Below are 18,626 nucleotides of genomic sequence, written 5' to 3' on the forward strand. Positions count from 1 at the left end.
AGCCTGAACTTGAATCCCCCCTCAAGCTGAAAAAATACCTTTTAACACACTTGTACAGTCAAGTGTAAAAGCTGAATATAGAACATCTAAAACCTCTTATTCATAAAAAATAATTTTTTAGCAGTAAATGGCACTATCAAAACCCCATTTCTTCACAGGCAGTTATTTACATACTTCTTAGACAGCTGGTTTCACTAAGAAGGAAAACCAGAATAATAAAACTACATACATTTTATAAAGACTAAAATTCCTATTTGCCTTTGTGAAAAAAAATAGCTACATGCTGATGTTTTATTTTTTCTTATTGTTAATGTTACTTGAAAACATCCTACCACTGGGATTAGCTAATAAAGAAATACTCTGTGTATTATCTCCCAGTGGGGTACCTTGATGTAAAGGAATTATGATTAATGATAAAGTGCTATTAAGAAAAAACTGTAACTTAAAAATTATCTTAGTTGGGTTTTGTTTATCAAACAGACCAGCTTTTTGTACAAAGAAAGCTACTTTCTGTGACAAAGCAAGCAGTAAATGTATTGCCATTCAGGAAAAAACATACACCTCATATTTAATTAAAAAAAATAATCTAAGTGAGATAAGACTGGCACAGTATCAAGAGACAGAACAATGAAAAGCTTAAAGGCACAATCAGAAGAGAGTGAATGCTACATAAAAATGCTGTTCTTGGAGTATTTAATTTTATTCTAGACCAAACCCCTCTGCATTTGAAATTCCAATGATCAGCTTTTGCTTCAGTTCCTTCTTGTTCTTGTAAGGAGGGAGACAAAGCTGGTTGAAGCAGGTATGGGCCACAGGTAACCTAAAATAATGCAAATAATACCCAACAAATGACATTTAATAATAAGGCAATAGAAGCAGAACATTGCCAACTGCCTACACATCTGCAGTTAAATATTACTTAAATAAGAAAGCCTGTAAAAGGAACATTTATCCTAATGCTGCTGGTTCAAGTTCTGTTGAAAACAAATAACATCACTGCTGGTCATATGCACCTTGGGTGGAACTTGATTGCCTGCAGCTCCCTCCCCAGCTTTATTATTATGTTAGGTTGGAAATATCTCCTTCTAGATTTTGGAAACTCCAAGTACCACATGACTTCTCCAAATACAGAATCTGGGTATAATCAGATCCACATCATGAGGAAGGAAGGTGGGTCCTGCAGTAGGTATACACATGCCTAGATGAACCACAGTTATGTGTCTGTGAGGATACAGAACTCGAAGTTCAGCGTGGTAAAATACATCCTTGCAGACATATGCCCCAGTGGGGAGCTCTGAGGAGCTCTGACTGAAATGCTGGAAAAACAACAGGTCACAAATTTTGGTCTTAGCCATGCCAACACTTTCAGTTGCAAGTTTCTTCTGAGAGAGTTTGGATATATGTCTTGCAGATACTGCTGAGGAATGCCTGACTACAAACTCCAGAAACACTGGAAACTCTGCTTCTCTCTAGAATAGATTAGTTCGATAAGCCACAGGTAATAAGCCATGGGATCTTCTTGTCCTTGACATTCTCAAGTGACACACAGGACAGCACTGAGGATATATACTTGTCTTACAACTGATTGCTTGGTGAGAACAGGAGAAGGATAATGAGCTGAAGCTCAACCTGACATTTGGAAAACATACTGAAAAAATTCTAAGACTTGGACACTTAAAAATTAAACTTTAGTAGGACTCAAATCTCTAAGTCTCTTTTCAGTGAATTCCTCAGTCTATTGAATGGCAGCATTTTGATCACTGGCAAATGTTCTTGCAAGGGGGTGGAACTCTACAGATCTGGAGACCCAAGCTACTTTCCCCTCCCTGCCCTTTCAATGATCAGCAAAGATCTGTCAGTCAGACTAGAGCCATGTGCTTCAGAACCTGGGAAGTTGAGAAACTTCTATTAATCTGACAATTCTTATTGCTATTATATTCTTTGATCCTACTGTGTGAGCAACATGTCTACATTCATCCCTGCACAGGCAGTCTGACAGCAACAATTACCTTGCAAAACACAGACCTACATCAGTTCAAAATGCACACTATTTCAAAACACATTTTCTCATTTTTAAGAAAAAGAACAATTTGCAGGAGAAGGAACATAAATAGAGATTCAATGTTGACTGATTTTTCTTCATTTTTCATCAGATCCTCCTGTTCCTTTAACTGGAACCAGTTATTAGCTCATTGTAAAAAGCATTAGAAATACCACAGTAATAAGATAAATTGAATTTAATGACAAAACCAAAGTTTATTCTGTTTATGCATTTAGTTCAGCTCTCCACTGAAAACCCAACAAAATTTTGACTTGGAAAATATAGTTCTGTGTAAGTATTCCAATTAGCCTAAATGCTTGAGAAATCTAGGTAATGTCAGTAATTACAGCTTAGCAGTGAGTTTCAGAGCAGCAAGTTTTTCTATACAGCTTTCCAAATTATTTAAACTGACTTTCTCCAGTCTTGAGAAGTAAAATACTACCTGGAAAGTATGTCTCAAGTAAATTCAATACAGGTCTCAAGTGAATTCGATACAAATAAAACCAATTTCAAATAATCCAATGCAAAATAAACTACTACCAGAAACATAAGAACTTGGCATGAACAAGTTAATATTCACCATGAAATTGCAAAGGTGCTTTGTGGCTGTATCGCCTGAGCAACTTCTGTATCAGCCATACACTGGAGGCCCTAAAGGAATGCTGCATCTTCACAGCCATACATCTTAAAAGTCTTAGGTACACCACCAAGAGAGAATGCAAGCATTTTCTGAAGCTGCAGGGGATGCTATAAATAATGCCATCAAACTCAGAGAATTCAGAAAAATTCATGGTGATTCAAGGTACATTTCCATTAGTTCAGCTGTCATGTTAGGAATAATTAAATTAATAACTCATTTGAATTGAAAACATGTAAGGAATCTCTATACATAAAGAATTAGTGGCCTTAAATGCAAGCATTGACTGGAGAAACAGTTTTATACTAGATGACACCTGCAAAATTTATGCAGTCAATAAATGAGTATAACATTTTGAAGAGAAACTAAAGGAGTCCATGCAGTTTTCTCCTTGTACATTAGTTTGCTCTTCTTTAAAAAGATATTCAAGAGCAATAATGGCTCTTGGGAAACAATTTAAGGAAAAAATTTAAAAAATCCAAGACACAACTTACCAATTAGTGGATGTTTCACTCTTTGAAATCTTGAAATTCAAGTCAGCCATTCCTCCCACAGGTACTCTATCGCTTCCTGTAGCAAAATGTAGCAGCTTCTTTTGAAGATCAAGAGAAAATCCAAGTACTACATCCCAGAAGTATCTATGTTCAGGGCAGAGGGAGAAGAAAATGGTGCAAGATGCAATATCATGACAAAGCAGTATGGAGATAATAAAACAAACACAAGTACTACATGATGAATGTCACTTACTGAGAATGTAATTAGCGTAATATATAGGAAATCAGTAGTATCTCAATTTACAAGGTTAAATTCTTAAAGAATTGACAAGTACAATGTTTTATTAATTTTGGGATGAGGTCTTGCCAAATGATGCCCCAACCCACTTTTCTATAAAACTATAAATCCCTTCGACTCACTTATATAAACATCTTTAGCATCAAAGAGAACTGGGGGAAAATAAGGACTCAGATTTCCTATGCAGGATTTGAAGCTGTACTTTTTAAAGTATCTCCACTTCAACCTGGTCATAACCTTTTAAGGATACTCAGCAACACATACCAGTAAGGATCCAACTCTTCCTACTTACAGTGATTTAATAACATCTTTGTCTTCTTTAGAAATAGGTTTCTAAAACTCCAATCATTCTCACTTTATCCTTGAAGATATTATGGGCAAAACTCTCACATTCTATGATGTTTTTCAACTCAGTAATTAGAACAAAAGCCCCCCAAGCCTACCGTATAGTGAGATCAGTTTTTTGGTAGCCCTCGTATTGGGTACTTCGCTGTAATGCAGACATATCCAGTTCAGGGCTGCCACAGACAAGAATTTCAACCTCTTCTGGACGAAGTAGCTGCCAGAAATCAAGGATAAAATATGTATTTTTATAAAAAAGAGGTAAGAAATTATCCTACTAGATTAAATTTTTATTTTGTCATTATAGAAAAGTCAAGAGAATATCATTCAGTGTAAGTCTCTAACTCAGGCACATACAGATTTAAAAAAAATTAACCCTCACCATCTGAAGATTCTTTTGCTACTGTATATAGTAAAAAGCAAATTACAGGATAACACAGTATTTTAGCATATTTCTTTTGTCCTCCCTTCTTCATCCTTCATCGAATCATAGAATTTAAGGGTTGGAATGGACCTTACAGACCATCTAGTCCCAATCTCCTGCCATGGGCAGGGACAGCTCCTCACTAGATCAGGTTGCCTCATCCAGCCTGGTCTTGAACATCACCAAAGTCAAGGCAGCCACCACTCCCCTGGGCAACCTGTTCCAATATCTCACCACCCCTAGAGTAAAAAACTTTTTCTAATATCTAGCCTAAACTTCCTCTCCTTCAGTTTGAATCCATTACCCCTTGTCCCATCATTGCAGTTCCTAATAAAGAGTTCCTCTCCGGCTCCCTTGTAGCCCCTTCAGATATTGAAAAGCTGCTATGAGGTCTCCATGCAGTCTCCTCCAGGCTTACACTTATTACGTTGACTTGCCTGTCATCTGATTTGATTACAAATGGGTCGGAAAGAAAACTAAGTTTGTACACATGGAATTCTGAGGATGTCAGTTTTGGACACAACTTCCATTTCATTTACACTGACAAGTCCCAGTGTAGGCAGCTGAGCAGCAGTGGCTGACAGAACTTGACTCTTAGTTGTGCACTACTAAGCACATAAGCAATACTAAGCACACTAGTGCTACTAAGCACACTAAGCAAATACACCTAACAATAAACCCTGTTTAACACCCACTAAACTTACACCCGCAGAACCTGCTTATTCTTTTACTACAACATTGGAAAATTGCACGGAAATACGTCATGGCATTTCAATGGATTCTCATTCTCCTTCCCTGCAATTAGCCACATCTTGCCTTGCTTACAAGCATGTCAGAGTTCTCTAATTTGACAGGAATTGAGAAAATCTCATGCACATTGTAATTGCCTCTTCTTTCTCAGTGCGGAAGGGATGATGTAAATTATAGAAGTCACTCCAATGGCCAAACAGGACTGAAAAGAGAAGAATGTTCAATCTCAACCTCACTGAGTGTTCTTCCTGGAAAAAGTAATAGATGCTTTCAGAGGACTCACTCAAGAGTACACAGACATAGTTGCTCTGCAGTTCATAACTGTAGGGAATACAGAGAAACCTTGGAAACATCCATACAAGAGCCCATGAAGTGTCTGTGAGTGCATAGTGATAAACCCAACTTGTGGAGTTTTATTTATGTGTTTTCAATGGAACACTACAGAGAACAGTTGATTACCTGCTTCATTTTTCCTGCTTAGGTTGGATTAATCAAGTGTATTGATTAAATCAAGATTCTTTACAAATCTTAAAATCATCCAGCACAATTTGTTTAATTTAGATAAGTCATTGTCAAATACTTGAAACAGAAGTGTTGTTTCACTTTATTCTTACCAGTAAGGCATATGAAGCACAGACACTATGAAATCCATAATAGAAAGCTGCAAATTGTTTGTAGATTGATTTGTTGAGAAGAAAATCAACATAGAGCTGCACATACTCTAAAAAAGAAAAACATTTTATTTTGTTGCATCATAGTAATTTTAATCAATCATTTGTTATGCACTTTCAAATTGCAGTGAATTAAGAAAAAATAATGCATTTCATTTTGGACACCATTAAATTGCTAGGCATACCAGAAAGGATCACAGTCATTTAATTTTCACACTTTGTTAACAAAAGCCTTAGCTTACAGGAAGAAAAAAAAAAAGGACAAACTTAAAATATGTGTAGTTAATATGTATTGAAGTACCTTTCCTATTCTGATTTGTGACTGGAATTTTATCTCCATTTGGCTTTAAGTTGTAAGATTTTATAACACCAAATTCTTCCTGAAAAACCTGGAGAAATAAAGGAGTCAAGGTCAGTACTGGAAAATATATTCAGATACTCACAAATTACAAAGCTTGTATTTCTTATATCATGTATTTCCCTCGTCTCTGTCTTTAGCACATGCTGTAATTCTGAGGCTTGTGGAGTTTTTAGAAGTCAAATATTACAATTTTCAACAAATTGCTCAAGAAATTGGTATTCAGAGTAGAAAAACTGACCCTGTTACACAGTGGCATGTCAAACTGACCTGCAGGCTCTGGAGGCACAGAGTTTTTCATACAAAAGAACAATCTAGGAGCAGCAAATACAGTTACGAAGGTATTTGTTCTGCTGTAGCTCACCTAGGAACTAGAAAGTACCTGCTTTACAAAAAGTCTTATATGGTCTGACAATAATGTAATTCAAAGCAGAGGAAAAAAGGTCAATACTAGTCCAATACACATCCATGAACCAGCATGAAATTTTATTAACTAGTGTATGTTATAACATAATGAATAAATGAAGAAGACTTTCATGTCTGAAGTGGCAGTTCAGACATGCAGGTCAGGTAAAACTATCAGAACTTGAACAAACTATTGCTCAAGTGAGATTTCCTGGTTAAAGGGTATAAAATAACCAAAGTAAGCCTTGACTAGTTTCTGGGTTAGACAGAAAAGAGATTGTCTTGCAGTCAGATGAATTCCACACACCGGGTCCCTGATTCCAAGGTGATGGTCAAAGCAAGCCAAGAGCTGGAAATGCATGAGCAGCTCTGTCTGTGCAACCCCAGCTGTCAGCACTTGGGTTCTCCTACACCCACAGCTTAAAGCCTCATCATGAAGCCAACCTCTGTATGGACAGAGGCCCCAGGAGAGGACTGGCCTTGAAGCAAGCTTTCATGCCCCCAAACAATCAGCAATCACACACTATCAGGCCACTTCACTGCCATTTTGGCACTGGTAAAAATTACAGAACTGAGAATCACTTATAGTTGTGTATTTAATGACCTGAAAGGTTGAGTAAAAATCCTCTTCAACATTGCCTTCGTAGGAAAGAAGTTCACTTAGTCCATGGGCCAATTCCTACAACATGAGTAAAAACTCTTTAGTAAATCTACAAAACTAAGTGATGCTCTTCACAAGAATGTGCCAGAAGCATTATTTTATACAGGAAGTCTCTTGGAAAAAGCTGTATATTTAAAATGCATTCACAAAGAAAAACTCACAGCTTAATTAATATGTATGTGTGTATTTTTATTTCAGTATAAGCCATTACAGTTTTCTTTTTACTACAGAAAATGTGCCTAGAATGCTTATATCAGATTTTGGTATTCTAACTTCAAGTATATCAACAAAAATTCTGCTATGCTAGAAAACATGGAGATGTTCAGTTTTCAGCAGCAGGAGATTTTATTAGCCTGCGCTGAAAAAAAAGCTATTTTGAAACAGTTTATAACTCAAGCATCAAGTATAAGTAAGACAGGTTTTAAATCACTAATTTAGCCTCTTAAAAAAAAAAGCAATACTTACAGGCATAATCTGAAACAGGTCATCTAATGTGACATCACAGATGCCTACAAGAGTGTTATGATCACAAGGAACAATGGGAGGACTCAACAATTTCTTGTAACAGCAAGGTGGGAAACGAATATCCAAGGTGATGCTATTATATACAGCAAGTCCCATAAGCTATATATGTCAAATGTTAAGGGCAAACCCAACACATCCTTATGATAATGATTATTTAGTAACTTGGAAAAAATATTCTAAGATCTTACTCTAATTCATGCTCAAAAACCAGAAGGAATGAAAATGGATTTTCTTTTTGTAGTTTTGCAATGCAATTACATAGTGGTTAAAATGATGATAGTGAAATCACACTTAAGAATCTTCATCCTAGTATTCTATACAAGCATTTCTACAATAAATTGTTCCAAAGTATTGTTATGAGAAAAAATAGAACTGTAGTTATGTATTTTCAATCCAAAAGTTCTAGTGAGAGCTCAATATAATAATGTTCCTTTTAAATAAATCTAAAAGCATAAAGACAAACCTCCACTGGAACTACAGCTCATCCCTTAGCACATTTAATACATCCCATGAAAATAATTTGAAACTGCAACAAAAATTAGGAAGAATCCAGTTCACAATTCAGCTATTCACTAGAACAGAACATTTCCATTAGAAAAGACCTATAACCATCATCTGACCCAAGTGCAATCAGTAAAATGGGGACACCATCATCTCATCTTAGTGGAATAATAAGCAACTATTGTCATGAATCATTTTTCTGAGGACTTATAAATGGGCACAACAGAAAACCTACAAAATAAACTTATGCCCAAAATAGCATGTGGTTGCCATCTTGTAATAAAAGCAGGCAAAAAGCCACATGCTGATCAACAATGAAGTATTAATGCATTTATATTTACTGAAGGAATCTCAGAGGTTTAAGCACATAAGAAATTACAACTTATACACAAAAGAAGTTGCATGCTTAACCTTGATTCTAGTATTTCTGACTGCAAAATGTCCCACGTACCCGCACCCCATAATTTTCTTCCTAATTTAGTTCACTTGCTTGAATGACATTCCCTTTATACATTTTAAAATGGAACACACTTGTACATCCAACATCTAAAGGCGCTTTAGCCAATTTCACCCCCATACCATCCCACTGACAGCTCCTCATTCAGCACCACTTAGCAGACACAAAGGATACAGCTCCAACCAACCGGAATTCTGAATAGTTATCACATTTAAAGCTGCTATGCTGAACCAAGTGAGAGTCCTTGTGGTAGGTGAACATGCCTGCAGAACAGCAAGGTGGTCTTTACAAAGCCTGAGCTTCAATAAACAGTCATACAAAGCCTCACCTTTCTCACACATACACCCTTAAAAGAGCTCCTTGGAGTGCCCCTATCTCCATGCTTGTTCTCAGCCCTCTCTTCCCACCCATGGCAGGGGCTTGGGGAGGACACCAAGGGCAGGGCCGTGGTAGGTGAACATGCCTGCAGAACAGCAAGGTGGTCTTTACAAAGCCTGAGCTTCAATAAACAGTCATACAAAGCCTCACCTTTCTCACACATACACCCTTAAAAGAGCTCCTTGGAGTGCCCCTATCTCCATGCTTGTTCTCAGCCCTCTCTTCCCACCCATGGCAGGGGCTTGGGGAGGACACCAAGGGCAGGGCCAAGCCTGAAGCAGGCTCAAGCCCACCAGCCCTGTTAGGTGCTGGTGCAACATGTTCTTCAGGGCCTCCAGTCATGGATATTCTGCACTGTCTCTGTGCAATCTGTTTCTTCAATGTACTTCAGCATCTGTACAGCCAGAAATGTTAGTTGTCTAACCAAAAATTTTCTTGCTGCAATGTAAATCCATTTGTTCCTTCCTAGGTCAATAGCAGATGACACTCTCTAAAACTGCTGTCACGAATGCCATGATACAAATACCACAAGTTTTACCTTCTCAGAACAGAAAGATGTAAAAGGTTTATGTTATACACAGACTAGCAGCAAAGGTGTATGTTTCATATTTTCTGTCAAAAGATTGTATCAGAGAAATAAAAAAAACCTCAAAGCACATGTACCCTAAAAAAGCCACTCATGGGTCTAAATGACAAGCTAGAGCCTACTGAAATCATGACTACAGACAAGTTTGACTGCTATTTGCATCAGATATGGAACATTCTGTTTCAAAGAGTGATAGAAAGTAAAAACCTACATAATGAAATCTGATAACAGCTTTAAAATGCCTAGGAAGTATTGCTCAGAGAAGCACTCCACACCCTAGTAAAGCATGCACTGACAGTGAAATTGACTTCAGCAATGCAGAAGTAAACTGGATAAAATGTGATGGTTGGTTTTAATTTGTTGAGATTTAATGGGCCAACAGTTTACTATTGTTTTCAGTCTGTACAAACCAAAGCACTGAATAGTTTTAACAACATCTTGCATGCAGTGGCTCACTGCATCTGTGTTTGAAGAAAAAGCTGGTGAAAAATAAGTTTTAAATGAAAAAATCAAACTCCTTTTGATTAAAAAGAGAACAAAAATCCAACTTGTCTCAGGGACATCCAGTTCTTATGATAAATTATAGCTAAAGATCTGCCTCCATATTTTCCCCCCTACTCTCCTGAAGAATTTAACTTTCTCTTTTGAACTTTATCTCAAAAAGATGCTTATCATGAAAGGTTTACACAGTGTCTTCACCAGAAGCAACAGAATGGTTGCACAGAAGGCAGAGCGAGGTGCACATACTAAAAGAGGGCAGGGATGATGGAACAAAACAGATTTCAAACCCCATTTATTAGTTGTCCACACCGAGATGAAGAAAGCATTGCAAAACAGAGAGGAGGGCAGACAGCTGAGCTAATAATGAGGCCTGGAAAGGCAGTGACAGTGATCTTTTCCTTTCCAAGCTTCTCACATATGTTATTTGCAACTTAAACATTAAAGAGAGCAGTGGATACAGCCCTTTCCAAGGGAAAAGAACACTTCTGAACTCCTCCCACACTTGGCTGATAGTCCTAACAATGAAAGAATTTACAAGGAAGCTTGCCAGAAATGGTGAAAAAGAAATAAATTACTCTGAATGTTTTCAACCTCATCAGTTACCAAACTCTGCTGACAACACATTTTTACTAACAGAACTGTCAAACTTACAGAACACTTTCTCCAGGTTAAATTGTTTCCTATTAAGGTTGTTTAACTAGTGCCATGTCTCCACACAGACCCCTCTCTACTAGATAAGGACTACAGGGAAATAATGATCTCAGAAGATTTGAGGACACATTTATAACTTTAAATTCTGTACCTTTAGAAGGAGTCCTACAAACAACAAAGGATCATGCATTTAAGAGACATGAACACTTTCAGGCAAAAATAGACAAACTCTTGCATTCTACTAATGACTATCAGGTGTTAGAACCACAGCATCCACAAAGTTGGAGGAGACCTCTAAGATCACCAAGTTCAACCATCAACCTGCCACTCTGCTGTTGAGGTGTTCTGCTCAAGACCCTGGAAACCAATATTTTAAATTTAAAAGCCAGCCCGGAAACACTTCAACCCACTATATCATCAGTAATATATCCGTGCCCAGCTGAGGAAAGCTGACTCATTTAAGCAATTAATTAGAGTGAGGAGAAAAACCCACCCAGATCCACCTACAGCGGCATAAAACAAGTAGATTGAACTGCTTGGTTTTGACTGCTCTTTCATATCTTACAATCTCCTATTTACTCCAAAAGTCTTTTTTTTTTTTTTTTACCCTTGGGCATGCAAATATCATTGTGGGCTCCCAGGTCCTGGTAACAGCAAGGCAGGCTATTTCATTCAGGCTCACACCTGCCTACACTGTCTCTGCATCTGACTGAAGCACCTTTCTTTCCTGAGATTATCTCAGATCACTTTAAAAATACAGAACACAGGTACTACAAACAGAATATATGATGACAAAGATTCAAGTAAGAACTAACCTCTACCTATCTTAATCACAGAAATAGTGCTACAACTTGCAGACAGTCTCCGTGCAGCTCTCAGTGCCAACGGAAACCATTGATACATGGGAGGCCAAAGTCTGCAGTTTGCTAGAACTGAGCACAGTAACACCATCCAACAATAGCTATTTAAAAAAAAACAACCCAGGAAATCATCCTAAACTAGCAATATGAAGACTCCCAAGGGCAGTGTATAAAAGAGAAAATGCAGCAGGAGAAGAAAATGTCAAGGATGGTAGATGATAAACCAATACATTTGGCCTTATCTCCACTTGAATCTTTGCTAAACCATTGTGTTGGGTTTGGCTGAGATAGAGTTAACTTCCTTCGTTGTAGCTAGCACAAGGCTGTGTTTTGGATTTGTGCTGAAAACAGTGTGTATTATACAAAGACATTTTCATTATTGCTGAGCCGAGCTTACATAGAGTCCAAACAAATTCTCACATTCTACTTTTATGAGGACTCACCATAATCTGGGTGAAAAATCTGGCGAATCAGAAGAAGAAACCATTCTTTTGTCAGGCCACCCATATCAAGACCAGCCTCCCCTACAAATGTGACTTTCAGCTTCTTTTTCAGCTCTGCCCTCTTCCTTGCTAGCTATTGCAAAATAGACAGGGAAAAAGAAAAAGGAGATTTAACATATTATTACTACCTCTAACCATAGAGAAGACATCTCTCTCTCTACTGCCTTTCACAGAATCACAGAATCAGTTAGGTTGGAAGGGACCACAATGGCTCATCTGGTCCAACCTCCCTACTCAAGCAAGGCCATCCTAGAGCACAGGATGCTTGTTTAAACTAATTTGCTTTGTTTAAGCTAATAATCTGAATAATTTTCTCCTAATAGGTCAAAACTATATTAAAACAATGATTGAATTGCAGAAGCAAGACATGACTACTTGACATCCTCAACTACTTTGCACATGGTGTCACTCTTGGGGCTTGAAAAGCAGTGAGGTGGTGTGCAAACAGACTTAATAGACCACTGGATACAATGAATTGAGTCTGTCTGGAATATTTCTGACCTATAAAATGTTCCACCTTTTACATATGACATTCTACCAGGAAAAAATGACAAATTAAACAAACAATTAGATATCCTTTGGAAATATTTAGGAATAAGGAGGTAAGCTAAAACTTTCAATATTTGGACACCATTCAGTTCAGCATAAGATACTGCCAGCAAGTATCAGCTGCTTTTTCAAACTGTTTTTAGGCAATGGCAACAAGCTCTTTTCATTGCTCTGTCCTAAGAGACAGCATTTCATTTAGGTATGCAAAACAACCTGCAAAGAATTAGATAACAGACTTTCATAATTAGCAGTGGTGTTTCAGAATGAGTCACTATACAATTTTTCTTTAAATCATTGATTACTGGTCAGGTCCAGAGGAAGTGTTTAAACCAGTCAGGAAGGTGCACATGACAAAGTAATTCTCATGTTGTTAGCTGTCTAAGTAAATTCCTATTGCACAAATTTTATAACTCTAGGCATTTGTGTTATTTGAAACAAACTATTTATTACCTGAAGTGGTTTTACTTTGCAAATTATGTTTTAAAATCTCAAACAGAAATAAAACATCTTCTCCCTCCACCTGCTATTCCCCACATTCTTGAGAATATGGATAGTATAATACATTCTTACTCATCCCTGAGATGGGCAGAAGAAAACATCAGAAATAAATAGAATATTTTGACTATCAGAAGCTTTGAAGTTGCTCTTAGCTATTTCAGTGTGGTAAAAAAACACCCTGCAATGCCTGAGAGATAGCAATGTTACCACTCCCATTTCTTCTGTCTTAGGCGAAAAGGACAAATTAGTCAGGCTTTGATCTGGGAAAATAAAGTTTAAACTTATGTTTTCTGACATGAGTAATCAGAAAGTTTTGTCTTGTTTTCACTACCTGGACTTATTTTTCAATATCATCAGGCTGATCTCAATGTTGAGAAAGAGCAGAGAACTAGATTTCATTAACTAATGTTAATTTGCAAGGTTCAGTGGATACTGAAAAGAGTTGCTTACTTTAGTGGATACATCTGTTTAATGTCTAAAAAAGGAAAAAGTACATTCAAGAACATGAGGAATTAGTTAAAATCAAGGTAAGAATTTAAGAAATAAAAGCCCAAAGTAATTCTTATAGGAATTTCTGAAGGGAAAGAATAAAAACATTCCAAGAGCTGGAACAGAACAAACTCATTAGTGATTAGTCACTTAGTATTCAAGCTCCTATCATGGGCTCAAGTCCTGCTTAACCTGATAATTATGCACTGTATTTTTAAACAAAGACTGCAAACACAAATACAAACCCTGTGCAAACATGTATGTTTATTATGGGCTCAGCTTTGGAGCAGTATGAGCAGAGAAAATGAATTTCAGAGTGTCTAACCCAATCTATTCTGCAGCACTGCAGTTGTGGTTGCAATTCAGTTCTTTTTATTCAGTATTACGCAGTTATATTCCCAATCTCTTAGTGAACAAAGATATAAATATGACTTATCAAACTGAATTCTAAGTTCAATAGCTATTTCTGCAGCAACACGCTGTTTAATGACTTTTTTTTTTTACCTCATCAAGCGAGTCACTAACGAGGTGTGTCCTTCTCACTTTCACGTTCAGGAACAACATATTCATGTCAGGCTTCTGTCTGCGAGAGACTTTATCCACGAGGCTTTGCTATTTGAGTAAGAAACATACAGTACCTTCATTAAAGAAACCAAGTGCCACACTTGTTAAATGTAAAAAGTTCTCGGTATCTTGCATTAAAGACATTACCCAGACTTGAGAGCTGTCTCAGCATCTTCCAAGAGATGTAATTTCTTTGCTGCTGCAGACAGCATTTACACTGTACTTGAACCAACTTATCAGGAGCCTTAACAAGAAGGTGGCAATTGTGTAGCAGCTTTTTCAACTTCCCAAATTGCTAAAAATATACCCACAATATTCTGGAAACTGGCTTGTGCCTTACTTGACCACTCACGAGGCACATCCAGCAAGGCAGGAATGGATTGGTGGTGCTGCTGCCATAGAGCACCGAGGAAAGCAGTATCACCCAGCACCTGTAGGAAGTTCCCACTGAAGGAGGCAGGCAATGCTGCTTCCAAAACAGAACAGGCTGCCCAGCAGTACCTCTTCCATCGCTGGAAAGTAACCAGCTCAGTCTTGGTCTTTCACGACAACACACCGTCATAGAGTAAAATAGGAAACAGTCCAAAATACTCATGGAATTTTTCTTCCTTAATTAGCTTGTTAATTTAACATGCTAACACATTATGCTGGTTTCTCAAAATGGGAAAAAAATAGTAAATTACTGTAATTCTTTCTCCACAACACTTCTACATAGAAGTATAATAAAAAATACTGAGAGAGTCCAGCATGGACATTCATAGACTAGTCATAGTAAAATGGCTCAAGCTCTTTTTCAGACTAGTCTGAAATACTGGAAGTTATAATGACAGGCTGTGTGTAATATCAATCTAACAAAAGCTTTTAAGACACTGATGGATGAGACACAAACATTTATCACTGAGTGACTTACCCGTGCAATACTTATCATCTGTTGCTCTGAGTCCCTTTGAATAATAACCTTTTTTGCTGCTATAGAAATAATAAATGGGTATTGACAAAAAGAAAACCTAACAAGAAAAAAGAAGACAAAATATTTCCTTTTAATCGTCTAGCATATTATTTTCTCTTTTTAAGAATACAGGAGTGAATTGTAGCATTCAGTAAAAACATTTCCTCCACTGATAGCAATTTGCAAAGCACTGCTGGGTTTTCTGTGTTGTATACAGATACTCAGTTCAGTAGAACAACCTCTTATTTGCAAATACTACTAGAAACTGTGACTAGTAACAATACTTATCCTCAAATACATCTCTTTTTTTTGTTTACTATTAGCATCAACAGACCTAACAAAACCAGTCACCACCTGCTTTGAATCTGCTTTAATTACTACATTGAATTAGGGAAAACAATACTGTCTTCTAATTAAATACAATAAAAACATCTATCTCACTGCAGCATTCTCAGGTACACAGTAGAAATATTTCTGGTTTATTTTTGGCTTATTTGCTGCAGAACTGATTTTCAATGGAGCAGATTTTCCACAAGCCCTTCAGATTTAACCTGGGGTTGTAAGTGTTTAGGACTTCTGAAATATCAGGTCACAGCCACATTCCACCGCAATCAAAGGATGATTATTTTGTAAAACTTCAGAACTCATCAAAGTAAAAGATTTTTTAAACTTATTATTACTGGTTATTTTGGTAAGTATTTTTGTTGATTTAGCTCATGCATCACCTAGCAGCAGTTCATATCGAAACACCCAGAGCACACCTGACCTCCACCAAATCCTAACCCAAAGTGTTTTTTTACCAAACCATGTTGACTTAGAATATAGAATATATATAGAATTATATATTTCAAAATATTCCATATGGAAAGTACACCTGGAGCTGCTCCTGCTGGCTTTCTTAGTTCTAAGCATATACTCCTGACTGTGATTCTTTGATGTCAGGTTGCTTGGGGTTGTTTTTTTTTTAGTTTTAAGTGGAGCAACTCAGAGTTAAAAGATGTAAAACTGGGGAAAAAAAGTGTGGTTCTAACAAATTAACAGAATTACATTTACATTCAGAATAATACAGCTAAGTCTGCACTTCAGCTACTCCAACAATTATGTATCAAGCAAACACTGTTTTGACATATATTGAATTCCCAGTGTCCCAGCTAACTGAAAGAACTGGAACAGCTGGAAATCTTGCAGCCCTTTCATAAGATTGGATGTAGGTGCCAAAACAGCCAGATGGTGCCAATGGGGGAAAAAAAAAGAAAAAGATTGGAGCTCAGTAGTATTCGGATTCCAATGCTTTGACTGAGACTATGAAAAGTCTACTGTGCATTTTTTGCTATCATGTGTCATGGGGTTTGGGGTATTTTTGCGGTTATTTGATTGGTTTTTTTTGGTGTGGGGTTTTTTTAGTGTGTTTGTTTGGTTTTTTCCTTCTTTCCCAAGCAGAATACCAGGTATCAGACAGAAGCCTAGCCTGAAACACCTGCTTTGGAGGAGCAAATTATGGTCTCCAAGGTTTTCCCAACTGCTGCTAAAGGCAAGGAAAATTGCACACAATAAACAAAAAGCTCCATTTAGGTGGGTGATGTCTTAAATTAGCCTACTGAAAAGTCCTGAGGTATGGGGAAATTTTAATTGATCTTGTGATTCAAGCTGTAAAGACTAAGTGATACACAGTGATATGCTGAAAAAATACAGCTATGCAAAACCCCATTTTTACTAAGAAAATGTTACTAAGATTTTTAGACTTTAGCAAAAAGATGAAATGTCTGTTTCTCTAGATGTTTCTAAATCATACTGCTGGCTGCCTCTTGCAAGAAGAGAAATATCTTTGCAAGCTTTGAGTCTAAAGATTTAACTTATGTGTTTATTTTCAAACAAAAGAAATAGTACAATTGATTTCACTGGGACAAACATGATTGGAAACACATATACACTTGTAATTCGATACATATTCAGCATTAAGTGGTATGTACACACCACCACTGCCTATGAATGTATTGGAGGCTAAAATATGTTTGTAGGAAGACACAATTAGAAGTCTGTGGCAATAGTTAATAAACTGAGATTATAATCATCTGTATTTTACATATTTTCTCCAGTTTGCAAAGACAGAATGAGATTTATTCCAGATTTACTGCATCCAAGCAATAGCAAATATAACAATACATAACAATACTATGTTTGTCCAATAAAATGCAGTGTTTAATGTGGCTATATATACCCATAAAGGGTAAGTATACCATATATACATATATACACTATGCATCTACAGTATATATAGTCTAGATAGACATAGCATAAATATGGTGCTTTGAAATTCAGTTCTTAACAAGAACCATCAGTTATTCCTCTTACCTGTGAGAATTCCCATAGCATTGCCAGTTATGATATTCTTCCATAAGATCAATATGATCAAGTGTAGAATTATAGAAATCCGTATATGAAATAATAGGAGGACTGATAAGACTATTTGCAGCATCTGCAAAGAAAACACAAGAGTCTTTTATGCCTGGATTCAGTATTATATCTTGTTTCTTGGCATTGTGAGCACCAGTGACCTCAGAAACTTTAAGCCAAGTCTAAAATAATACTAATAAACTAATAACATTGTCTCAGTCTTAGCTACAGAATTACAGCTATAACATAGCACCATATGACATCACATTAATTGCTGTAGAAAATGCTAAATCTCTAGTTCAGCCCATTTATGATAAGGAAACCTCAACATGACTCTATCTCACTGACTGACATAGACTAAATTATGGTTTCATGGATAAAGGATGCTAGATTCTGCTGAAATCAATAAAAAAGCAGTTCGATAAATGCAGGTGTTTAAGAAATCCACCTGCTTTCAAACACAGCTATGGCTGGAACAGCTGCATGCTTTCCAGTTCACAGTTACCTGTTTGAGTTGCATGCCTTTTGCAAAAGGCACGGAAAAGAAGGGGCACAAGACATGGTATGCAAAGATCCACCTATTTCCTCAGATGACTACTATACTATCTAGACTCACCTGTACACAAAAATGAAGTACTTTGGCCAAGTGAAGACAATCAGCTCACATCTAAGCTATCTTATTATACAACATTCAGATAATGCCAAACAGCTAATCAGTTTCCTCTATTTGCACTTAAATGTAATTTAATGTTGGTCAGTCAGACACAAAATAGTATCTTTTGAATTTTGACATTATATGAATGTCGTATAATAAGATAATCACTTGGCCCAGAACTAAGGAACTAGCAACTCTTTCACAGATGACTAGAAAACACACATCTTGGTTTTCAATACAGGTGTGCTTGTGTGCCTAACTCTGGGCAGGCAGGACTGTGCAGAATGCATTTAAGATTTCAGTTGATAGTGAAAATATCTTCTTTCCAATCTTAATTTCCATTTGGTGGTTTCATTTTCTTCTAGAAAGGAGAAAGGAAGTGTTCAAACCACTAAGTTGTTGGGCATGAGTTGAGGACAAGGCTTGTATTTGCAGTGGTCAAACTTGCTGTGCTCTATGTTGAACTGAGCAGGGATTTACATTTT

General features: G+C 36.9%; 1 protein-coding gene across 1 annotated transcript; it reads right to left on the reverse strand.

Annotated features, from left to right (window-relative positions):
- Positions 1-504: 504 nt before the first annotated feature.
- On the reverse strand, positions 505-17,568 carry HECTD2 (HECT domain containing E3 ubiquitin protein ligase 2; the record flags this gene model as incomplete). Its single annotated transcript, XM_009082029.1, has 13 exons — positions 505-820; positions 3,173-3,316; positions 3,914-4,029; positions 5,601-5,707; positions 5,959-6,046; positions 7,025-7,099; positions 7,547-7,705; positions 8,739-8,827; positions 11,984-12,116; positions 14,084-14,191; positions 15,054-15,150; positions 16,570-16,572; positions 17,445-17,568. Coding segments are annotated over 13 exons (1,364 nt in total), but the record flags the coding sequence as incomplete, so codon positions are not given.
- Between the last annotated feature and the right edge of the window lie 1,058 nt (positions 17,569-18,626).

Source organism: Acanthisitta chloris, unplaced genomic scaffold (assembly GCF_000695815.1).
Source record: "Acanthisitta chloris isolate BGI_N310 unplaced genomic scaffold, ASM69581v1 scaffold23470, whole genome shotgun sequence".
NCBI classification, from domain to species: Eukaryota; Metazoa; Chordata; class Aves; order Passeriformes; family Acanthisittidae; genus Acanthisitta; species Acanthisitta chloris.